This window comes from Crocuta crocuta, unplaced genomic scaffold (genome assembly GCF_008692635.1).
Source record: "Crocuta crocuta isolate KB4526 unplaced genomic scaffold, BGI_CrCroc_1.0 scaffold162, whole genome shotgun sequence".
Lineage (NCBI taxonomy): Eukaryota > Metazoa > Chordata > Mammalia > Carnivora > Hyaenidae > Crocuta > Crocuta crocuta.
The window spans coordinates 3,999,689-4,025,441 of NW_027529433.1; the positions used below are offsets into that span (position 1 = coordinate 3,999,689).

The window sequence follows — 25,753 nt, forward strand, 5'->3', positions numbered from 1 at the left end:
TTTCTAAAGCCTTTCTTTAAATGTAAGCTGATTCAGACTTAAGTCACTTTAGAGTAGCTGTCAGAGCAATTGTGGCATCCTGACAACAGTGGTATGTCTCTTCAGGGTTTGGAAAGGAGCTCTTTGAGTCTGATCTTGACCGAATTATGGAACATGTGGAAGCTGCCATGGAAATGGTTCCAGTCTTGAAAAAGGCTGATATCATCAATATTGTCAATGGTCCTATCACCTATTCTCCTGACATCCTGCCTATGGTGGGGCCCCATCAGGGAGTCAGAAACTACTGGGTGGCTATAGGCTTTGGGTGAGTATCTCTTATTTTATTTTATTTTATTTTATTTTATTTTATTTTATTTTATATTTTATTTTATTTTATTTTGTTTTGTTTATTTTCGAGAGCGAGAGCATGAATGGGGAAGAGGGGTAGAGGGAGAGAGAAAGATAATCCCAAGTGAGGCTCGATCCCATGATCCTGGGATCATGACCTGAGCCAAAATCAAGAGTAGGATGCTCATCTGACTGAGCCACCCAGGCACCCTGAGTATCTCCATTTAATTCAACATTTATTATAGAGTCAGGTATCTTTTTTAATAGTCAAGTATCATAGATAAGTCTTGTCTCATAATCTTAGGCCAAAATGGAAAATGGGGGAAGGACAGAGAGTTTTCTTCCTTTAATGACCATTGAGATATGAGGAATAAAATATTTCAATCTTGGGCGCCCTGGGTGGCTCTGTCCGCTAAGCGTCTGACTTCAGCTCAGGTATCTCAAAGTTGGTGGGTTCGAGCCTCGCGTCGGGCTCTGTGCTGACAGCTCAGAGCCAGGAGCCTGCTTCAGATTCTGAGGCCTCCCTCTCTCTCTGCCCTAACCCCACTCACTCTCTGTCTCTCTCGCTCTCTCTCAAAAATAATAAATAAACATTATAAATTTTTTAAAAATCACTTTTAAAATCCTGACTGTACAATGGTTTAATCACTTGTATGGATTTTAAAGATGATCACATAGAAGGGCAGTGATTTCCTGGAAACTTCTCTTTGCATATTTCCTGCCATTTCCATTATTCCTGTCTCTTTTCATGCTGTTATGTTCATATTGGTCAATTTGCCCCAATTTTACAAGGCTGTTTTCATAACACAATGTGACAAACATAATACAGAATATCAAATGAATACGTATCTGATGCTTTTTTCACCATAATTCATGTTTATCCAACATAATTTGCTTCTTTATGATTCCTCAGGAGCTTACTATTTACGATTCCATTACCCATTTGATGCTTCATCTCTAATATTTGTCCCATTAATTTGTTGAATATTAATGTCAAGCCTACTTTACTAACATATCACAGCTTCTAATATTCTATTTTTCTTCCCCATTTTATTTCATTTTATTTGGCCATGTATTCAACTAATATCTCATGTTTGCCAGCTCTGTAGCAGGTCTCTTTGCTAGACACTGGGCAACAGCTGAGAACAAGGCAGCGAGGTCCAGCCAGAAGCACGGGGATGCTTGGGGTGCTGTCCCGCCAGCACAGTAGAGAAGCTGTGGTCTGAACTGCAGGAGCAGCAGCATGGACTGAGAGATAGGAGCTAAAATTATTTAGACTTGATGATTGATTGCATTAGGTCTTGAGGAAGAGAAAAAAAATGGCAAACTCTGGCAAACTTTCTAACCTGACCCCTGGTTGGATGCTGGGGCCATGGGGAGAGAGAACCAAGAAAAGAATTAGTTTCATTTATAAAAAGGTTGGGTTTGAAGTGTTAAGTTGATATCAGTGGGACATCTAGAAGGAGAAAACCAGATGGAGACCTAGGACCTGGAAGGTATAAAGTAACTGAGGGTTTGAGTAATTACCAGCAGCATCTGCATGCAGGCGTGTGTGTATGTGTGTGTGTGTGTGTGTGTGTGTGTGTAGGAGTGTTTCTCATGTACGTTACCTGAATATCTTTGGAGGAATGCATATTCATCTCCTTTGCCCATTAAAAAAAGATTTGGTTATTTGTCTTCCTGTTGTTGAGTTGTAGGAGTTCTTTATATATTCTAGATACAAGACCTTTATCAGATACATGATGTGCCTTTTTTTCTTCCATTCTGTGGGCTGTCTTTTCACTTTCTTAATGGTGTCCATTGAAGCAGGAAGGTTTTTAATTTTGATGAAGTCCACAATGTGTATCATTTCTTTTTTTAGCAGGTAGTCCTGGTGCCATATATAAGAAACCATTTTCTAGTCCAAGTTCATAAAGATTCATACCTATGTTTTCTTCTAAGAGTTTTATAGTTTTAATTCTTTCACTTAAATCTTTGATCAATTTTGAGTTAATGTTTGTATATGATGTGAGGTAGGGGGTCCAACTTCATTCTTTTATGCATAGCCAGTTGTCCCAGCACTGTTTGTTGAAAAGACTGTTCTTTCCTCACTGAATTATGTTGGCTTCTGTGATATCTTTTTTCTGACACCACTTCTGACACCCGCATTCAATTTTTCTTTCTTTCTTTTTTTAAAAAATGTTTTTAGTTATTTCTGAGAGAGAGAGAGAGACAGCATGAGCAGGGGAGGGTCAGAGAGAGAGGGAGACACAGAATCTGAAACATGCTCCAAGCTCTGAGCTGGCTTTCAGCACAAAGCCCAATGCGGGGCTCGAACCCACTGACCATGAGATCATGACCTGAGCCAAAGCCAGACGCCCAACTGACTGAGCCACCCAGGTGCCCTACTCTCTCAATTTTTCAATTTTCTAGTTCTCTGACACCAACTGGGTGTCCAACAATTCAATTCAATTCTGATCTTAACTTCCAGAATTACTGGTTAAGGACTGAGTCCTACAAAACTGCTTCCACTTCAGATACCAGTTGCAAATTCTAGGGATCACCTGTACTTCTGACTGGCTGTAAATCTGGGAGTTCCTACAACGTCCTTTTCAGGCTTGATAATTCACTAGGATGAGTCACAGAAATCAGGAAAATACTTTCTTTTACGCATTTATTATGAAGGATACAACTGAGGAACAGCCAAATGAAAGAGATGCACAGGTTGAGGTGTGAAGGGGAGGAGTGTGGCACACTGCTTTCATGCCTTCTCTGACACACCACCTTCCTAGCACATCAGTGGGTCTACGAACCTGCAAGCTCTTTGAACTCTGTCATTTAGGGGTTTTTATGGAGGTTTAATTACACATGCATAATTGATTAAATCATCGACAATTGATGATTGAATTTCTTGTGACTAGCTGCTATTTAACACCCCCTGGTATCCCTCACTCCACCTTGAGTCATCTCATTAGCATACAAAGACTATAAATTCCAGAGGTTTTAGGAGCTCTGTGCCAGGAACTGGGGACAAAGACCAAAGATTTATTTTTTATAATACCACAACATCCTTGTCAAAAGTCAATTCACCTTATATGTATGAGTTTATTTCTTGACTCCTAATTCTATTCCTATGATCTATAGGTCTATCTTCAGGCTAGTACCACATTTTTCAGTGTTTATTTATTTATTTTGAGAGAGAGAGCACGTGCGTACATGTGAGCAGAGGAAGGGCAGAGAGAGAGTGGGAGAGAGAAAAACCCAAGCAGGCTCTGCATCAACACAGAGCCCCATGCAGGGCTCAGTCTCACGAACCATAAGATCACCACCTGAGCCAAAATCAAGAGTCAGATGCTTAACCTACTGAGCCACCCTGGTGTCCCCACACTGTTTAGATTACTATTGTTTTGTAGTAAGTTATGAACTTGGTAAGTGCAAATCTTTGGGGTTTTTTCAGGTTTGTTTTGGCTACCTTGGGTCCCTTAAATTTTCATGCAATTTTTAGGACCAGTTTGTCAATTTCTGCAAAGAAGCCACCTAGGATTTTGATAGGTATTGCATTAAATCTGTAGATCAATTTAGAGAGTATTGTCATAACAATATTAAGTCCAATTCATGGACATAGGGTGCGTTTCCATTTATTTTGGTCTTTCAAAATTTCTTTCAACAAGGGTTTGTAGTTTTCAGAGTACAAGTTTTCCACTACTTTTGCTAAATGAATTCCTAAGTCTTTATTATTTTTGATTCTGCAATTGACTGAATCATAGAATTATTGATTTAGTCAACAAATATATGTGGATCATTGACCATGAGCCATGCTCTAAACAAGCAGATAGTATCCCTGATCTTATTATAATTATACTTTAATGGAGCATCTGTTACTACTTGCCAAGGAAATTAGGAAGTTGATTTCTTCAGAACACCAGTTACTTATTACCTAGAAACTATATGTACTTGCATGGGGCTGATGTTGCATTCCTGCTCTGATTGTTCTGGGCAATTTTCCCAGGTTTTAGATGTTGGGAGATGGATAGGGAAGACTACAGGTGGGGGGCAGGCATAGTGCCTCAGACTCTGACAGATGTGGTCTGAACAAACAAAGGACTTGTTGCTATCTAAAATTTGAGATTGCTAAGATGTTTCTTACATAAAACAGAATGCTCACATTGGCTGCCCCTCCTGGCTTACATCAGTGATCTGTTCCCTGGTTCTGGAGGCCAGTGGTTTCCATATCTGACTGAGCAGCAGAGTCACATGCCCGTGTTAAAGAACCTCAACCTTGTGATCAGTCACTTGCGTATGTTCCATCCTCCTTTACATCGTATCTGTGTAATTCCTGTTTGTCAGGAGAACCCGTGAGGTTGTGTTGAATTAGAAACCTATATGCAAATGGATTCCTGGACACTATAGATTCTGATTCAGTGGTCTGGGGAGGGACCCAGGGATTTGCATTTCGATGTTGACTGTTATTCCAGTACAACTAGTGCAGAGACTTTGGGGAACTTGCAAACTATCTACATATATGCCAGTGCTCATTTACCTTACTCACAGATCACCTTCAGTCGAAACTCCTTTACTTTTGTTTTGTCACAATTCTAACAAGGTTTTTTGCTTCTAGGTGACACTATGCCCCCTAAAATGTTTAATGGGTTGCTTTGAATTGAATCTAGTTTTCTTGGCTTAGAGCAGATTATAAACAGCAAATCTGAGGAGGGGAGAGTGCTGTGAGAGGTAAAATCAGACAGTTTAATGGAGTTACCCTGAAAAGCAGACACAAACCCTCAAAAAGCATAGTAGCTGGACCATTTACAAGCAGGTTCTACAGATTAATGTTAGTGACAGAAGAACCTAACTCTCCTTTCTCCATCAAGTTCCCTTCCACTTCCACTCCACGCAAATTACTTCCTATGAAAATCTTATCAATTGGGCTTAGGCCTACTCTGTTGTTGGTTATATAGGGGCCCAACAGCCACCAAGCATTGCTGGCCTATTATGTGCTTTACAATGTCATGTCAAAATGAATTCTCCACCAGAACCATGAAGAAAGTGTGCATGAAAGAAGACCAAAGCACTGGTTACTGACTCTGCCGGTCACATAGCTAGTACCGGCAGAAGTAAAATCATACCCACATCTCTTTTACTTCATGCTTACTTTTAGCCCCTCAGCCAGGGGCTCTCAATACATGTTTCATAACATGCAGTAGTGTGGCATTTTACCCACAGCTATTAAGGGTTAGAGAGCTGAAGTTTATAAAGGATTTACTTTTTGAAAACAAATTAGCCTTGACTCAGGATTATCCCCAATTAACAGCAGTCAGCCTCATTTGTTAGCTCATATACACCTGTTGAAAGGGAAAGATCATGATGGCATAGCAGTGAGGCCACAGGAAACCAAACACAGCCCTGGCTATACACGAGTCTGTCAAGGATGTGAATGCTGTCTGTAATGAGCGTCTTGGCTGAAAATTGAGAACTGTTGAAGAAGTAAAGTTCAGTAAGAAAGAGTGTGTGCTGGAGTCAGTTGACGGAGTCTGTATCCTGAATCTGCTCTTTATTTATTGCAGTGTGACCTTATTTAATCTGCATGTGGGGGGCTGGCTTTCCCAGTAAAAGAAAATTGCTGAAGAATAAATAACCTGGCACATGTTAGGTGGAAACAATGCCTGGTAAATAGCAAGCACTCAATAAAAGTCGATAAAACTTCACACAATTTCAAGTCTTATAAACGGTATCTGTTGGTCTCAAAAATGACAGCTTTTGTATATCATACATTGGGCCTGGTTAAGTGAATTTTAAGCATACATTTAATAATGTTTCTTGCTTTCTTGAAACTTAGTGAGATTGTTGACTTGGATGACCCATGTCTTTTTTTTTTTAAACTATTCAAAGGAGTACAAATTGTTGCCTTGTTATTCTACTTGAGAAGTATCTTCATAACAAAATTAGTGATTCGCTTTTCTAAAATGGCAAAACTGGTATCTTGTGGGAAAATAGTTAACATTTACAGTCTTTGGTCAGGTGTCCCCAAGCTCTTAGAACCTGTGATTCTGGTTGATGAGTTGTGGTCATTCCAGATACTGGAATTTCTTGCATTTTGAGGTCTGCTCATGTAGCTCCCCTATGACTTTCTGCTCATCTAATTCCTCAGAAGCTTCTCTTGACTTAAACCACAGATAAATGTATAGGAGAGTCCTTCATTAGATAAGAGGGAGTGGGTAGTACTGCACATGACCAATATTAAACTATGATTCCTTCCTCTGATATCAAACGATTTGCCACAGCCACATTCTTGGTTTTAAAGCATCATCATCTACAAATAGACAACAAGCCTACCCTCACCACTGAGTGTTCCATTAGTTTCAAAATACAGGGGACAGTGTTCCTTTTCTGTCCTCCCCACAAGTCCCTGGGTGAGTGCCTCTTCCCCTGAATGCTTCTAAAATAAAGGTTCAAGGTCCTTGCCCAGAGGCCATTGCCTAAGGGGACCTGAACTAAGTCGAGTCTGAGAAGACATGGGTGTGCCAGTCGGCAGTGTATGGTTTCTCCTGCAAGATTCCCATCAGTCAGGATAATTCTAGATTAGAAGAGCTGCTGATAACAACCACATCTTCTTCTTTTCTCCCTTTCCTCCATTTTCCTGAAGTGAGCATCTTTCCTAGCTAAGAGTCGTAGACTATTTTGCAGGTATGCATCTCTGGAAACTGTGGAAACAAACTAGCTCTCCAGTCAGGCACATTTAATTTGGATGCCCAAACATGTATTTTTCCTGAGGAAAAAAGCTATAGTGTAAGCATTATGTTGACTGTACACTCTAAAGATCACAGAACACTCCAACTTGCAGGCCCTGTAAAAGAGGTGGACATGAGTTTCATTATTTGAAAATAACATATGTTAATAAGAGGGTATTTATTTCTGTATTTGAAAGATATGGCATAATCCACGCCGGTGGGGTGGGGAAATATCTCAGTGACTGGATCCTGCATGGAGAGCCTCCTTTTGATCTGATAGAATTGGATCCCAATCGCTATGGCAAATGGACAACAAGTCAGTACACAGAGGCCAAAGCAAGAGAGTCATATGGATTCAACAATATTGGTAAGGTGCAAATTTATTTAGGTAAATGTAATTTAATTTAATTTACAATGTAAAGTGTGTACGGAAATGACCTGCAGTGCCTCTAATTTTAGGTTTGTTATCTGCTGTTTGTGGTGGGAGAATTTAGGGATTCTAATAAGCCTTAGGCTTCTAAGACACAACAAGGAATCTATACGAGTTTGTATATTTAATGTGTGGAGTGCATCAGTGATTTTAAGTTTTTAAATTTTTAAAAATGTTTATTTATTTTTGAGAGAGAGAGAGAGAGAGAGCATGAGCAGGGGAGGGGCAGAGAGAGAGGGAGACCCAGAATCTGAAGCAGGCTCCAGGCTCTGAGCTAGCCATCAACACAGAGCATGAAACATGGCTCGAACTCACAGTCTGCAAAATCATGACCTGAGCTGAAGTTGGATGCTTAACAAACTGAGCCACCTAGGCACCCCAAGTGATTTTAAGTTTTAAATTTACTTTTACTTTGTACTTGGATAGTTATATAAATGATGGTCTGGCTTTTTTTTTAACATAATTTTAAAAAATTGCAATATAGTTGATGATATATGTACATGTATATATGATATTATGTTAGTTTCAGGTGTACAACATAGTGATTTGACTTTTTTAAGGTTTATTTATTTATTTTGAGAGAGAGAGAGAGAGAGAGATAATGTGCGTTCGCCTGTGCGAGCAAGGAGAGAGAGAATCCCAAGCAGGCTCTGTGCTGCCAGAGTAGAGCCTCACAAGGGCAACTGGATCCCATGAACTGTGAGATTATGACCGGAGCCAAGGTCAAGAGTCTGACGCTTAACTGACTGAGTCACTCAGGTGCTCTGTGATTTGACATTTGTAAACATTCTGAAATGGTCACCCTAAGAAGGCTAGTTACCATGTTTTATATAAATTTCATACATATATATGCTTCTGGATGTTAAGAACTGTGTTTTCTACTTTCTGGATCCCTTTGAAGTTTTTTTATAGTTTTGGTTATATGGTATTTAAATACTACTTTTCCTTTTTCAGTTGGTTATCCTAAAGAAGAACGATTTGCTGGGAGACCAACTCAGCGAGTCAGTGGGCTTTATAAAGTCCTGCAGTCTAAGTGTTCCATGGGGTTCCACACAGGCTGGGAGCAGCCACACTGGTTTTACAAACCAGGCCAGGATACTCAGTACAGGTTAGTGAATGACATGACCTGCCTGTGGCTCTGAATGTAGAATGCGATTTTGGAAGTAGAATGGAGGGACATTGGAGAAGTGCTGCCCCTCCGCCTCCAAAGAACTCACTCCACCAGTTCCAAAGAGCATTGAGCCTTTTCCTACAAAAATGTTTTTTTGGCAGTGGAGGCATTAGTCTATCCCACATGACACTGGCTCACATCTAGAACCCATGTGGCCTCCAGAGTCATACAGCCAGCTCAAGTGAAGCCTCCACCTAGCATTTTCCAGGAGCTCGGAGGAACCTTCCCCATCCCCTCTTGATGCCCACGTGGCTTCAGGTGGCTCCTAGAGATGTGTCCTGGTTTAGGATGCCTGGCCGAATCGCATCTTATGGAAATAGTAAAAGAATATGGATTTTCTATTTATCAAAGATAGCTCCGCAACTGCTTTTTAGTGTGTGTGTGCTGAGTCATGCAAATTATACGCACCACTGATAAACTAAGGGGAAGGATCATTTACTTAGCATTTTAGGTGAAGCTAAAGTAGAAAGCATGTCACTGAAACAATCCTCTGAATTCCTCTAGTACTGTTGCCATTGTTACACTTGGATTTTGTGTCATTGTTGTCATTTGGGATTAATAGTGCTTATGTATTTTTTCTCATGAAAATCCATAAAACAAGAGAAAACAAATAGCAAATCTAGAAATTGTTACCTCTTTTTTTTTTTTTTTACTTGTTATTTTGCTTACTAAACAGGTTGCAATGTCTACTTTAAGACCAGATCTAAATGGTACAAAGTATAGTAGAGACCCAGTTGTTGATTAATGAATTTGGGCTCAGTAGACAGTCAGTCTACATTATCTGGGGGCAAAATACTGGTTGGTTTTTCCTAAATGACTCAGATAAATGCTAAATCTATTCTTCACCTTTGCTCTTTGGATCTGACCTGTTTCTTCCATTATTTTAATAATTAAACAACCAAAAAACTCACTTAGCAGATAGTATTCTGCTCTGCATTTAAAATACCACATTAGAAGTGTACGTCATCAAGTAGAAAGGACCCTGAATGAGTCAGTAGACTTTTGTTCCGGGCCAAACTCTGGCATTTACTAAGACAAAAGCTCTGGAAGTCACCTTGTGCCTTTTCTTTAAAAAATAAAAATGTTGGACCAGGTTCTTGCTTATGACAACATGAGCATCACTTGGGAGACTGTTAGGATGCAGAATATAGGTCTCCACCCCAGACCTGCCACATTAGAATCTGCATTTTAACAAGTGTAAGTGATTTATAGTTGCATCAGTGTTTGAGAAGCATTGGACAAGATAGTTCTACCCCATTATATTCTGATTTAATTAGGTCCAAAACATTGGTATTTGTTAAACGCTCCCCAGGTGATTCTAATATTCAACCAAGATTGAAAACCTCAGGGCTGGTAGACTTCTATGCTTCCCTCCAGATCTGAGAGCCCACATGTCCTACCTTAATTTCCAGTTAATTAATACTTTATTCACTACAAAATGGTTTAAAAGAATAGAAGAATCACTTTAAAAAACCAGCTTCCACCATATATGTATGATTCACAGAACAGAATTTTAAGTTGTACTTCTTTTCCCAAATAGGATTTTCTAGATCAATAGGGTTTATTAAAATACTCTGTAATTTTCTGAAAATGAATGACAGTTGTTTTATGACAAACATTGTCTTTTAGGCCAAGTTTTCGCCGTACAAACTGGTTTGAGCCTGTGGGATCTGAGTATAAACAAGTTATGCAAAGCGTAGGGGTTATTGACCTGTCACCATTTGGCAAATTTAACATCAAAGGCCAAGACTCTGTTAGATTGTTGGACCATCTCTTTGCAAATGTCATTCCAAAGGTAAATAACCTTATATGGGTACAAGGTTCAGGATTCTGGTCTGCTGAATTCTCCATCCTCTCATTTTAAATTTCTTAAAATGTTTCTATTATTTATTTTTGAGGGGGGACACAGAGAAGGGGAACAGAGTTTCTGAAGCGGGCTCTGCACTGATAGCAGAGAGCAATGCAGGGCTTGAACTCACAAACTGTGAGATCATGACCTGAGCAGAAGTCAGATACTTAACTGACTGAGCCACCCAGGCACCCCTCATTTTGAAATTTTATCTATTTATTTTAAAGTTGATTTTATTTTGAAAGTTTGTGTGTATGAGTGGGGAATGAGCAGAGAGAGGGAGAGAGAATCCCAAGCAGGTTCCATGCCGTCAGCCCAGAGCCTGATGCAGAGCTCAAACTCATGAACCATGAGATCACAACCTGACCTGAAATCAAGAGTTGGATGCTTATCTAACTGAGCCATGTAGGCACCCTATCTATCCTCTCATTTAAAGACAAAAAACCAGTATGTTGTTTTTGTCCACCTAGTGGTTTCTGTATGAATGCTATAGCTCTTCAACAGACCCTGAATATTTTAGCTAATTTTCTAGTTCCAATTTTTATTGAAGGAATTGTCATTCAAAGACTTTATGACTTTGCTAAATTGTGTCAATAGAGAACTGCAAAATTGACTGAAGTGTAATTTTTATGACCAATAATTATAATTACCAAAAATTAATCTTGGGTTTAGGTTTAAAGAGTTCACACAATTGATATAAATGGTAAGATTCAAATGTCTTTCATGGACACTTGTTTATTTCCAAGTTGTGTTAAAAGGGTACTTAAGATTTTAATTTTATATTGAGGTAATTTTAAATTCTTTTGTGTAGGTGGGTTTTACAAATATAAGTCACATGTTGACACCAAAAGGTCGAGTGTATGCTGAATTGACTGTTTCTCATCAAACTCCTGGGGAATTTCTACTAATAACTGGTTCTGGATCAGAACTTCATGATCTTAGGTAAGTGTACAGCTAATAAGAAAATTTTATCTGGGTTATATATTGACTCAATCTTGCCCTGAACTTTTCTTTTGCCAATAGTTGAAAGTACAACTTTAATTCTCAAACCTTATTCTTTCAAGTAAGCTTCATGTCTTTTATAGGAAATTGTTTGAAGTGAGGGACCCTGTCCCCACATCCCAAAAGGTAATTCATCCATAGGGTTTACTTGTTCTAATAATATTAACTCCCAATTTTTAGACATTATCAGTGTGTCAGAACTCTTTTTAGACATTATCTCAATTCTCTTAATAGATGTATCTTCGAGGTATATATTATTTCCATTTTCATATGAGGAAACTGAAGTTTGGGTTAAAGTAACTTGCTTAAGCCAGTCCTTTTGATTCTGATGCCTACGTCCAGCCCACTTCAGTGAGCTGCCTCCCTGGGTTATCTTCCTCCTTTTCCATGTCTTGTGTTCTCTGGCCCATAGCTAGATGCAAGTCCCTGAGCTGCCAACTCAACCCTTCACATGAATCTTTAGTCTATGATTTAGTCTACCATAAAATCTGTAGTCTTTAGTATTCCAAAAATATTTGGAACATTATTGTTTTTTTTGTTTTGTTTTTGTTTTTTTTAAATATTTTTTATTTATTTCTAGGAGAGAGAGAGAGAGACAGACAGCATGAGCAGGGGAGGGCCAGAGAGAGAGGGAGTCACAGACTCCGAAAGAGGCTCCAGGCTCTGAGCTGGCAGTCAGCACAGAGCCCGACGCGGGGCTCGAACCCACGAACCGCGAGATCATGACCTAAGTGAAAGTCGGACGCTTAACTGACTAAGCCACCCAGGCGCCCCTGGAACATTATTGTTTAATAAATGTCTTGCTCTGAGATCCTCTCTCTGGCTATAAAATGATATCCTCAATCCAAGATGTATCTCAGTAGCTAGCTTTGTGTAAATCCAGAGGATCATTTTGTGTAGCTCCAGGGACGGCTCAGTAAATTATAAACAAACCTTAAGACTGGGTTCCAATAACTCATCAAAACTTTGAAATTGAAACCAGTCTTTAGAGTTTTTATCATTTCCTTGTGTTTGTCAAGGCCATTATGTGTCTGGTGGCAGGCACATTATTAACCTTTAGCAGCACAAATGTGCCTCCCGTGTACAGGTATTAGAGAAAATTTGGGTTTAAATTAATTTTTGAAGATTGAATCATTAGTTTAAATGCCATAGGGCTGTCACTATTTAAAAGAATTATGTGGCAGGGCTTACTTAAATTGAAGGATTCTTCTGTACTGTGAAAAATTACCCCCAAATTTATAAGTGGGTGGTTTAAACAGAATCATTTGACATCTCCGGGACTCAGTTTCCTCAGCCTAAAAAATTAGGTTATTATATGAAATGACACTCTGGGGACTTTCTGGTAATGCTAGACACAGAGCATGTCTTAAGAGAAATAATGTTACCAACATGTATTATTCAAGCAAGATTTAACACAATGTTTATGACTCAAATGCAGATGGATTGAAGAAGAGGCAGTCAACGGTGGATATGATGTTGAAATTAAAAATATAACCGACGAGCTTGGAGTCCTTGGGATTGCAGGGCCCCATGCAAGAAAGGTTCTTCAAAAACTGACCTCTGCAGATCTTGGTGATGATGTTTTCAAGTTTCTTCAAACCAAGTCTTTAAAGGTTTCAAACATTCCTGTCACTGCTATTAGGATATCTTATACTGGTAAGAATTGGAAAAACAATGCTCTAAAATTTAAGACGAAGTCTTTGAAATTCAAAAGAAGCTACCAGAAATGAACATGTGCACACACGTGTGCATGTACGTGCACACATTCACACTGACTTTTGTCAGTATAACTCTGGAGGAAGATTTCTCCTGTCCACCTCTTACAGTAATTCTGTCTATTCACTCCTAGGCTGGGAGAGTCATTTCCCAGATTTCCAGTTGTTGTTCCAATCTCATAGCTACTTACTACTGGGAAGGGAGGATAAAAACGTTGGAACAGGACAGCTGTGAGAATAGTTGGAAGGGTTGGCAGACTATTCAGGTCAGCTGACTCTATCTAGAAACATCCAAGGTGGTCTCCCACAGACAGAATCTCTCATAGAGACCATCTTCAACGTGTCAGGCACCTGTCTTAAGGCATTACCACGAAGACTCTCTAAGTGCACTAGGGAATTCTTCATATAGCACCTAATCTTGTGCATCGTAGGCATTTGAAATAGAGACGAATGAATGTTCTTCGGTTCCCCATTGGTGCTTTGGGCTCACTTCCAACTTCCTTTAGACCTCCATGCTCTTTCACAGAAAGAGTGTTTAGTGCCCAGGCATTCATTCAATTACATGTTACTCATGGTCCGGTGGTGTCCTGGAAAAACAAGTCACCATCAGCCCTCAACACTGGGGAACAAAGAGAACACATAACGTATGAAGGCTACTGCGCTTCTCGGGGCTTCCGCTGTTCACTTTCCCCCTCCTTTCACCTGACCTCGGCAAAATGGTGACCGGAATAAAGCATAAGCAGAATAAAAACTAAACAGATATTTGGGTTGGGTTTCATTTCCTTTGATTTTTGCCCACAGCTCTAATGGTGAATAATATGACCCAGAGGTGAAGAAGATGGGTATGGGGGGCATTAGAGATAATAGTTTTCCCACAAAAAAGACCATATGAATAATTGTGAGTTGCCTATATCTTTAAGCCTTGTGATTTGGGAGCAAGGAGTTGGGGGGTGAAATTTCTAAACATTGAACCCTTTATAATGATAAACTAAGCCATACTAATACTTAATTACTTAACATTAGGAAGCTGAGGTCAAGAATCCAGATTAATTCCTATATTAACATCTTCCTGTGTCATGAGAAGAGGTCCTAGTTACCACTCTGTGTGAGAGATAGGATGGGGCATGAATGCATCTGTGATATGGCAAGCTCCTTTGTGGGGTGGGGGGAGGGGGTGGCAGTTGCAGCTTTTTTGTGAACCGGTCTTAAAACTCAACAACGTCTATATTGCATAAGTGGAATCTCCATTTATTAATGTGTTTCAGCTAATGCACGTTAGACCTGTGGTCATTGTTCTTACTGCAGTGTGGTACTTCTGGGTTTGTTTCAGGTGAGCTGGGTTGGGAGCTGTACCACAGACGAGAAGATTCCGTAGCGCTTTATGACGCTGTCATGAACGCAGGCCAGGAGGAAGGAATTGACAATTTTGGAACATACGCCATGAATGCCTTAAGACTGGAGAAAGCTTTCAGAGCCTGGGGGTCAGAGGTTTGAAATGCCAGCATCTTCGTTAAAATTTTGTTTATCTGATTTTTGTATAAGGGCTAGTTTTAATTGCATTAACGTTGGCTCTGACTATACCAGAAACTATGTGTTATTGGATAACCTTATTTAATTCAGGGAAGATGTTTTTCTCCTCCATTTCCCAGTTGAAAGCTCAGTGGCATTATGACACACTGTTTATCCTGCATATTTCCTCCCGCCTGGCCGACAGCCCTGGACATCCGTCTCTGACTACGTGTGGAGCTGGGCCTGCTCTAGAGGAGCCTGCTACCCCACAGTATTTAAGGAGTGCTTTTCAGATTCTTCCTCTTCCTCTGTCATGTTGCCCATCCTCATTTTCTTCTTAAATCATGTACCTTTGGGGGGAAATAGCAAGACACTCAGAAAAGGGTCTTTCTGAGGACCAGAGCTGGTGGTCTAACATCTGTTGGTCCCGCCTGCTTCCACCAACAATAACAGGAGCTAAGGATTTCAACTAAGGGTCAAGTTACACACCATTTTCATATACATGATTTATTTTACCTTCTCCACTCTCCCTGAAGAAGGTATTATCGGTGAATCTTGGGCAAGGAGTTCAGAGTTGGAGGTTATCTAAATTATCCCAATTCTATATATAATCACACTAAGAAATGGTAAATAACTTGGCCCAGATAACAGAGAAGTGGCCAAACTGTAGTTCACACTGTGTTCTGTTGTATCCCCAATGACAGGCTATTTATGGATCCCTAAATTTTTTCATATTCCTAGTTGTTTCCTTAGAAGTTGTTTCCTTGAGGGGCACCTGGGTGGCTCGGTCAGTTAAGTGTCTGACTTCAGCTCAGGTCACTATGTGATAACCACAGTTCCTGAGGTTGAGCCCCGCATCATTCTGTGTGCTGACAGCTCAGAGCCTGGGTGCTTCAGATTCCGTGTGTCTCTCTCTCTGCCCCTCCCCAACTCACGCTCTGTGTCTCTCAAAAATAAATATTAAAAACTTAAAAAAAGTTGTTTCCTTGAGGTTTGAGGCCTGAGAAGTGGCATAAAGGACAGTAGTATCGGATATACTTCTGAGTGGGGTTTCTTGGGTTTGAATTGATCCTCCATCATATATTAGCTATGTGGAGTTAACCCTCCAGAGCCTCTGTTCAGTTTTCTAAAAATGAAGATAATCTTTATTCTACAAAGTTATTGTAGACCTTAGATAAAGTGCCTACCACGTGATAGAATGGATTTAATTCGAGGGCAAAGTGGGTTTGAAAGCATAGGCGGGGCCCTTGGGACATTTAGACTGTGGGCAGAAACAAGTGGGCTTTGAGGTGGAGAGGCAGCGCTCCGGAGTCACTGAAAGAACAAGGGTCTGGGGCAATTTACCGGGTTTTATTTTGCTGGGGAGGCGTTCTCCAGGAGGATTCTCAGCCTGCGCCTGGGGCCTTCAAAGAGGCCGCTGCAGGGAGAGAAATAGAGGAAGGCTCTGTCCCCACACTCCTCAAGGAATGAAGCGCAGAAGCAGCCCTTGGGAGTTAGCCATTTCTCCACTCCCCTGGTTTCCTTTTCTCTAGCTTGCTCCCCGGATCCCTCCCCTTAACCGCTTTTCTTCCTCTCACAGCCCTCTGATGTCCCTGCAGTGCCAGCACGCCCTCTAGTGGTATTACAGCAATCTTCTGTGCTTTGTTTTATTTTTTTTCCTGGAGAAATTCTGAAATTAGAGCAGATAAAAAAATCAGCTTACAGTTGCTCAAGTTGATTAGGAAATATGAGACCACATTTTATAGCATATAAAACAAGTTTACATTACTCATCTAGTTTATATGAGTTCTGTGTTGTCTTTTAAAAAGTTTGGCCACTTTTTATGGAGTTTAGACCAGTTCTCTTGGTGCAAAAGGGGACAATAACAACAAAAAATAAAAATTTTCAACTGCAAGTTGAGTCTCAAATAATGGCTCTAGCTTCAACTTAAAGTATATTGTGGTTATTCAGCCTTATAGAAAAGATTTGAGATGTGATCTCCGGTTTCCTTTTCTCTTTCCTGAACTCTGTCGAAGCCACGTTCCTTCCATCTGCTTTCTCCTCTCCTTGTCCTGATTTCTGCCTAATTGCAAGATAAGTAAATTACTTAATAATTTTTCAAGACCTAACTATGTGAAATTATTATATAAAAACACATTAAAATCTTATTTCAGAGAAGAATAGCATGTTATATTATCCCTCTAGTATTTATTATCTGTAAAAGAGCCATGGAAACAAACTTAATTTTAGTGTCTAATATGCTATTCAAATAGTATATGCTGACAGGCTACATTTAAATTTTAGAGTAAAAAATCACTTTGGAGAGGAGTCTGTAATTTTCCTATCAGAATCTATTTTCACAGTCCAAAGGTGTTCTCTTCCCTAAAAAAATAGTATATGAAGGTGGTGTTACTGAAATGATTTTCACTCATATAAGATTTAAAATGTGTTTCCAGGGGCACCTAGTTGGCTCATGTGACTCTGGGTCTTGGGATTGTGAGTTCAAGCCCCGTGTTGGGCACAGAGATTACTTGAAAATAAAATCTTTCCGTGCACCTGGGTAGTTCAGTCGGTTAGGTGTTCAACTCTTGATCTCAGCTCAGGTCTTGATCTCAGGGTCGTGAATTAAAGCCCCATGTTGGGCTCCATGCTGGGTGTGGAGCCTACTATAAAAAAAAAAAAAGCTTTTTAAAAAACTATGCTTCCCTTTTAGATGAACTGTGATACAAATCCCTTGGAAGCTGGACTGGACTATTTTATAAAGCTAAATAAGGTATGTTTACATTCCAAAGTGTACTTGAACTACACCTTAAAACTATGATACTGTTTCGTCACAGAGCCATGCTTTAAGATTTAACCAAGTGTGATTACAGGACAAATGAGTTGACCATAAATGCTAAGCATTGCTCAGGTGCTTTGTATTAAGATTTATCAAAATTAGGTATCGGTTCAAACAATTGCAATATGTTCATAGATGTAAGATAGAATCCAGTAACTTCAAAGACTAAAGCTAAATTCTGGGATAAAAATTGGTAAGGATAAGATGTCAGGAGACATTCTTGTAAATCCTTGTGATTTGTGAACTCACACATTAGCTAATCACACAAACTTTAATTGACTCTCCTTGGGTGCTCAGAGCATAAAGCAGCCTTGTCAGCAAATCTGTCCATCTGCTTATTAAGCACTTTTATGTGTAAGTGCAACCTCTAAGTATAAGCAAATGACACATTTCAAATGTTTAGCATCAAAAGCGTATTTACTGAGAAGCCAATACAGGTTTTAGAACTGAAATTCACATTCCAAAGAGAAACCCTCCATTGGTAGTTCTCACCTCAGACAGATAGCATTAGCATCATTTGGGAGCTTGTTAGAAATGCAAATTCTCAGCTCCCACCCCAGATCTGCTAAGTCAGAATCTCTGGGGCTCAGGCCAAGAAACCTGTGTTTCAACAAGCTGCAGAGGAGTCTGATGCATCTAAATTTGAGAAGCACCAGCCTACGTAACTATTGTGCAAAAGCACATAATGAAGCCAATTTCTTACAGCTTCGTTCGTCTCTACAAATTCTACAACTACACATGAAGTGATCCCGTTGTTATGGACTGAATGATTGTGTTTCTCTAAAGTTTATATGTCTTAGTCCTAACCCCCATGGGATGCTATTTGGAGGCGGGGCCTCTGGGGAGTAATCATTGATGGGGGTGGGGTCTCCACGATGGACTTTGTGTTCTTTTGAGAACAGGAAGACACCAGAGCTCACTTTCTGTCCTCCTCGTGAGAACACAGTGAGAAGGCGGCTGTCTGTGAACCAGAAAGGGGACACTCACAGGGGGGCTTTAATAGGCCAGCACCTTGATCTTGGACTTCCCAGCCTCCACGACTGTAAGATATAATTTCCTGTTGTTAAAGCCACCGAGTTTGTGATATTTTGTTACAGCAGCCCAAGCTGACTCAAACACCCACCAGGTAGTGTCTTGGTTACTGTCAAAGAACCTAACAGAGATACAGTCGGTGGTACTATTGAAGAATAGGACAGCAGCTGCTGCTGTGTAGGATACTTGTTAGAATTCCAGAAATAAATTGTCCTGTTTAGGTGCTAATCAGCTAAAGTAAAGGCCAGTTTCCCATTCTATGGAAATATGTGAACATGTGCATATGAATCAGGCTAAGAAAACTTTTTAAGTGCCCCTGCATCAAGTTCCCAAATTCTAAGCTAAGATATTAACATAAACATGTATATTTATAGTATTAGATTTTAGGAAAAAGAACCTCCTTAAGGGTTTTAAAGGGAATATCTTTCTGTGCGTTTTCCCTGTGACTTTTATTTTTATGATGTACCATCTGCCTCCAGACCAGAGAAAGCAGGTGCTTGGAATTTGGGCAGACCCTTACAGCAGATTGCTCCTTCTGATAACAGAAGTCTTCATTTAGTTGTTTAAAATAAGGATAAAAATGGCCTGACTCTTCAAAGCACTAAAGTTCTGTTATCAGTCACCAGTAACTGACTCTCTTGCTTCACAGTGTTTGGCAATTATTGTTTGGGGATAAGGCATAGATAAATGAGCTCTTCATCCTTAAATTGGGTTTTTGGAGCTCCCTTTATGATTAGAAGCAGGTGTGGATTGCATATTTATTAGTTCCTTTAAATTATTTCAATAACCAAAGCTGAGCTCAGAACTAAGTTGTTTAATAGATGATGATTTGGATTTATGGTACGTTTTTTATCACTTCTGAATTACTGGTTTTCATTCTGGTGTCACAGAGTTAATTTTTAATGATTACATTTGTTGAAGGGCTCTGTAGCACCAGGACCTGGACCTAACCGAGTTAGTCTTTTTCACTTATATTGACTTGGGTGGTTGATGGGTATCAATGTGATGCTCACTAATCTACAAGACTGCGGAAGAAGTTGGATCCACTTTGTCCGGATCCTATGTGGTGGCTTCACAACAACGTTATCTTTGTTTTGTAGCAGTCTATAATATGAAATTGGCTTCTGAGAAACTATTTAACATCACAAACTAAACAATATCATTTGCTACTTCACCTACTATGCCTAAAAATAAAAATGTTACCCAATCTGGTTTCATACTACATTTTAAAGATATGTAATGCCAGTTCATATTGCTTTGGAAAGTTGACGGTCTGTGAAAACTGAAGCAGCAGTTAAGATAGAGGAGTATTTTTTTATTCCATAAATAGACAAGTAAAAACAAAAATTTTTAAAAAACCCTAGCATGTTACAATTGTTTAAAATCCTTTTCTTTATCTTTGAAGCAAGCACATAGAATTCCCCCCTTGGCCCTTAAGTGTTTACACAACAATTGTATAAGCCATAATATGAAAAAAAAAATCCTATAGGACACAGGCTTTGTTAGACCTAGGAGGCTCCTAGAGGTGGCTCAGTACTACTTCCTCTTTTATGACTGAAGAAACGGAAGCAAGGCAAGGTGAAGTGACCTCTGGCCTCACCACACTGCTCCTCACCTACCACTTTCCCCAATAAGGTCCTATCCCGTCATGGGCTTCTCAGCCTTGAATCATTGCCCAGGAATGTTTTACTGGCAATATATCCTAAAATATGCATGGACTGTGTTTTATTAATCAATGCCTCCCACAGTCGTGTTTTTATTGTCACTGATTTTGTGTTTTATGTTAGTATCAGAATAGCTGATTCAACCATATTAAGAAGGAAAAGGGGTGGCTGAGGAGATGGGCCATCGGGCCTCTTTTGAGAGAATTGTGTTCTTGTCAAAACCAGTGTAAAAGTAGGGAAAACAAAAACGGAGAATTGAAGAAATCTTAGATGGCAAAGGAATGTAGTGTATGGTGCTCGCTTTCCTTGCTTCTGAGAGTTGCTTGAGCTGCAACCTTCCCATGGTGTTGGCTGATGTTGATGAGGTTTTGGGGTGATGATGGGGGGGTGGTCTGGAGCTGACAACCAAGAAAGAATTCTTGAAGACATCTTTGGTGCTAAAAGGTGATTTTTATTAAAGCATGGGGACAGGACCCGTGGGCAGAAAGAGCTGTGCTGAGGTAGTCAAGACTAGCTGCTTTTACACTATGGAGTTGGGGAGGTAAAGTCAAAAGGAAGCCTCCAGAGGGACTTTGATCTGCTAAAGAGGGTTCCTAAGGTAGCTGAGGCCTTGCTATTGTCAAGCTAAGGTTGTTTTCCCTATAGTAAGGCATTAACATTAGGACAGTAAGGGATTCCAGGAGAAATGATATACTCTGTATTTGCTTCAAGTATTTGTCAATGGGTTGCAGGTTATAAGGAAATTTCATTTTATGGGCAATTTCCGTTTTGCCTTTATTCCCCACATCACTATGGAGGGGTGATATTGGGGCTCCCAGAAACAGTATACAAGCTTCTGGAGGTTAGGCTATTGATAGATTGCCTTTTTCTTGTAATTTACTAAGATATTTGTAAATTGGAGACCCATGTTCTGTATGACTGTGATCTCTATCATTTGGCCATTTGTTTTCTTTCTTTTCCTTTCCTTTGTCCTTGGGCAGCCAGGAGTGCCTGAAATTTCACACACATTCTACTTGGCGGCGTGTGTGTGTGTGTGTGTGTGCGTGCACATGCGTGCGAGCTTGCACATTGTTCTCAGCCTGCCTCATACTCCCTCATCAAGGTGAAGTAGACACACAGTTGTGCACAGGCTCATTCTCCTTCTGAGTCAACGCTGAGTAAGTACCATTCATTAAATACCTTGCTAGGCCACAAGTCTCATCGTTAAAGACATAACTCCTGATGGCTCTCCTATTTCATGAAGTTTGAAGCAAACTGAAATTGTAGGAAACATTCTTAATCTGAAAGTATCCCTTGGCTCCAGGAGGGTTTTCTAGCAGTACACAACAGTGCCATCTTGTGGAGAGTGAGCATAGTGCCTGGAAAGGAAGCATTAACCAGAAGTGTAATACACATAAAAGTAATTAAATCATATACTTCAAAATCTCAACTAAAACCCCTTTACCTGGAAAAAGTTATATCATTGATATTAACGGTATTATAATTTCAAAAGAAGCTACTTTGGGGGAAAATTACTGGTTCTCGTTTTTTTGGTTTTTGTTTTAGTTAAACATAAAATGTACTAGTCAAGAGCAAAAGGAAGATCGGCTGCCTTAGAACGGAATCATTAAGTATTATTGGAATTTTCCTCTGGGAAATACTGAATCTATGTCCATTTAGAGAGACTCTCTGCAAAGATTCAGAAACTGAACTACCAATGTAACATGTTGAAGCAGATTAGAAGAATTTTATGAAGATCCTTCCCACTCCCAATTTCTTCCTTTCCTTCTCTTTTCCTACCATGAGTTTCTAACCAGTAGAAACAGAATAAGGTGGTAATAACCACAAGGAAGATGACAGTGTTGATAGAGAATACAGGGTCTGTCTTGGTGGAAAAATTATTTAAAGCATAATAGTAAGGACAACACAAAAACAAAGAGGCAAAGCACCACCAGGCTTACTACATTCTAAGTAGTCAATAAATGTTAGCATTACTAAAATATCAGAATGGAAATGAATTGTTCACAGACAAGTTAGAAAGGCATTTTTAATGTTATAGTGGTATTAAGTACCCAACTCTGGGGAAATTTTAGGTAAATGTTAATAGGCATTGAGGCAGAAAATGTTCAGTGACTCTGTCTTGGCTATACATTAGAATCACCTGGAGTATAATTCCTTTAAATTATAAAATGATTAGGGGCGCCTGGGTGGCTCAGTGGGTTAAGTGTCTGACTTCGGCATGGGTCATGATTTCATGGTTTGTGGGTTCAAGCCCCGTGTCGGGCTCTGTGCTGACTGCCAGACCCTGGAGTCTGCTTCAGATTCTGTGTCTCCCTCTCTCTCTGACCCTCCCCTGCTCATGCTGTCTCTCTCTCTCCCTCTCAGAAATAAATAAAACATTAATTTTTTTTAATTATAAAATGATTAAAAGAAATTCTTTTTTTTTGCTATTNAAAGAAATTCTGAGGTTCATGCTGCAACCCACATTAATTTAAAAAGAACTTCCAGGGGTAGGGACTTGGGCATCAATTTTGTTTTGTTTTGTTTTAATTCCCCAGGTGATTCCAAAACAGGTAGAGAGTGATAGTGCTAGACCAACACTTTTCAACTGGCTGTATATCACTAACTTGGAGAACTTTTTAAATATTGCCCTATCCTCAGTGGTTCTCAGGTATGGTTCACAGACTAGCAGCATCAGTGTTACCTAGGGATTTGTTAGAAATGCAAGGTGTTGAGTACCATCCCCAAATCAGAAACTCTGTGGAGAAACCCAATAATCTGCTTGAACAAGCCCTCCAGAGGATTCTGATAATCACTCAAGTTTGAGAACACTGATCTACCCCCAAACCAGTCAGATTCGCTCTGGGGGGAGGGTTTTATATGTAATGAAGATTGAGACCCACTCTTTTAGTTCTTTACCTTTATGCCTCTCTGGTCCTGCCAATAAACAGGAGAACAGAAAAACAAGTGGATTAGTAAAAGGAGGGTTCTATGGAATCTGTAGTGAATTGGAAGTAAGTAAATCTGTGACCTACTCTGGCTAGGCTACGGTTAATATATTTTGCCCCAAATTCATTCATTCTCTCTCTCTCTCTTTCTCTCTCTGGATTTGGGCAGTAAGTGAATTTTTTTTTTTTTTTTTACGTCACCAAATTCTAGCTGTGTGGCCTTGGGAAAGCCATTTAGTTTTATTTTACACCTGAGACTGCTAGTCTATAAAATGACAGCTCCTCATATGTCTAAAATCCTACGAAATACCACCTATTAGAGTAGTTGAGGACGCTGGCACCGTTATCCATATGAGCCACATAACTGTGACATTTTAATTAAGCCATCCTTATTCTCTCACCTGTTTCCATTGCTAAATGATAAAGGAAAAACAAAAGGAAGAGAAGAAGTAAAACCTAGGCTAAGACAGAGTTTATCATTCCTGAAACATTTGTCGGACTTTATTAAGCTAACAGCCATTGAATCGGTCTCCTCCTATGTATCCAATTCCTGTTAGGAAGCAATGCTCTATTTCCACCCTAAAAGCTTAAGTGTGCTGTTTAGTTGCCTGCTTTAAAATGTGGACATCTATGGAAACTCAATACTAGGAATAAGGTGAAGTAATTCCTTAGATTGCTTTTATCATATTTTTATTTTAACAGCTTAACTAAGCATGCAATAAATGAACATACTGAAAATGCACCATTTGCTACTTTTTAAAAAATGTTTATTTACATTTAGAGAGAGAGTGTGTGAACACATGCCGCCTGAGGCATGGGCGGGCATGGGGGGGGAGGGAAGGGATAGAATCCCAAGCAGGCTCTGCATTGTCAGTGTAGAGCTGGACACAGTGCTCAAACCCACAAACTGTGAGATCATGACCTGAGCTGAAATCAAGAGTCAGACGCTTAACCAACTGAACCACGCAGGCATCCCACCATTTGCTAAGTTTTAATGCATGTATGCACTTGAGAAATTATGATCACAATTGAGGATTGTAAACCTATTCCTCTTCCCCCAAAATTTGTTCAGGCCTCTTAGCAGTTCCTACTTCCAAACCCTCCCTACACCCCCACTTACTCCCCAAGGAACGACCCGTAAGTTTTCTATCTGCTTAAAAACTGTGATTCTGCTGATGAGAAGGTGAAATGAATGATGGTCTACTGTGTCTTGATGGGGTGGTGGGTCAGTTGATTCATCCCCTAGATGAATGAACCCATATATGGTTTTATCAGTTGGACTGTGAGCCCAGCACAGATGTACCTGATATTCACCAAGTGATGGAAGAAAGTTAAGATTTACCTAGATGGTAGGATAGTAATGGCCACATGGTCCAAGAGGGATTCTTATCAGGACTGTGTTTAAATGATGATCCCCGAGCCACATTTAAAATAAGAGACAATTCCAGAAAGCATTGGGGGACAAGTGGCAGAAGACTGTCACCTGGATTTCCATTTCCACTTTGCCACTTACAGGTAACAAGTGACAGCTAACGGGTTGGTCTCTTTGCAACTCTCTGACTCTGTCTATATCTGTCAACACAAGAACATGATTTTCCCACTAGTGCTGTACCTGGTTTCTAAGGTCAGCTTTCTTGGGACCCATGATGTTACCCCAACTGTTTTATTTATGTCTTTGGAGACTTCAGATATTTAGGTTTAAAGGACTGTGGACAGTTAAATGAAAATGATGACTTCTTTGAATTTTCTGATGGGTTTTGAGTCCAAATAAATGGTATAGGAAAGGTCCCAAACTAGGTTTTTCTAATGTCCTTCCCAGTCCGTGAGAACCCACTACCCTGACTCACCATCTCAGAGCCTTCTTGTCACTACTCCTGGTAAATTCAGATTTAGCTACCTATCTGCGAACTATGCATTAACCTAAGAATCACAACCAAAAATACACTGGCTTAATTTATTTCATTTCCATGTGTTTTGAGGTAATATGAGTGCTTTTAATAGTGCTAATAAGATGAGTAATTTTATTTCACTTAAAACTTTAATTTGATCATCTTTGTGGATGTTATATTTAGTGTATATTACAGATAGGTATTTTAATTGCTCTTACTGCTTTTTAAAATTAATAGGTTAAGAAACATAAGGGAAGGCTATTTGTGAGCTATAGTCTCAGTGCCCCAGAAATTTATGTTTCTCAAAGATATTAATCGCTATTTATATAATTACTTTGGCAGTGATTCATTAAATATATTTTGTTCTCAGGTCATCCTGATAGCACCAATTTTAATCACAGCATTTACCCTCAGACATATTTTCTTATCTCACTTATAATTAATATCTATATAATAGAGTAAAATCTACAATCTTGGAAGAAAAGCCAAGTAAAGGAGAATGAAATGCCATTGCCCTACTTTAAATCTTTCTGTGTCAGGCACAAGGTGAGCTTGGGAAAAGAGAATTCTATCCAGGGGAAGGTTTACCTTTTATCTGTGTTTTAACTATGTGTTCTGTACTTTTAATTAAGTTTTTGTTGTTGTTAGAGTATTTTCTCTTTTTAAAGTTTTTTAAAATGTTTATTTATTTATTTATTTATTTATTTTGAGAG

The 25,753-nt window shown here is 39.6% G+C and overlaps 1 protein-coding gene across 1 annotated transcript in view; it reads left to right on the forward strand.

Moving 5' to 3' along the window:
* DMGDH (dimethylglycine dehydrogenase) overlaps nucleotides 1–25,753 on the forward strand; it is an 87,014-nt gene that overhangs the window by 50,506 nt on the left and 10,755 nt on the right. Inside the window, exons 7-14 of the mRNA XM_077759838.1 lie at nucleotides 106–304; nucleotides 7,232–7,401; nucleotides 8,419–8,572; nucleotides 10,265–10,430; nucleotides 11,296–11,426; nucleotides 12,925–13,142; nucleotides 14,532–14,689; nucleotides 17,403–17,462. Of these exons, the coding sequence (XP_077615964.1) occupies nucleotides 106–304; nucleotides 7,232–7,401; nucleotides 8,419–8,572; nucleotides 10,265–10,430; nucleotides 11,296–11,426; nucleotides 12,925–13,142; nucleotides 14,532–14,689; nucleotides 17,403–17,462 (1,256 nt within the window). The remainder of the gene's footprint in view (nucleotides 1–105; nucleotides 305–7,231; nucleotides 7,402–8,418; nucleotides 8,573–10,264; nucleotides 10,431–11,295; nucleotides 11,427–12,924; nucleotides 13,143–14,531; nucleotides 14,690–17,402; nucleotides 17,463–25,753) is intronic.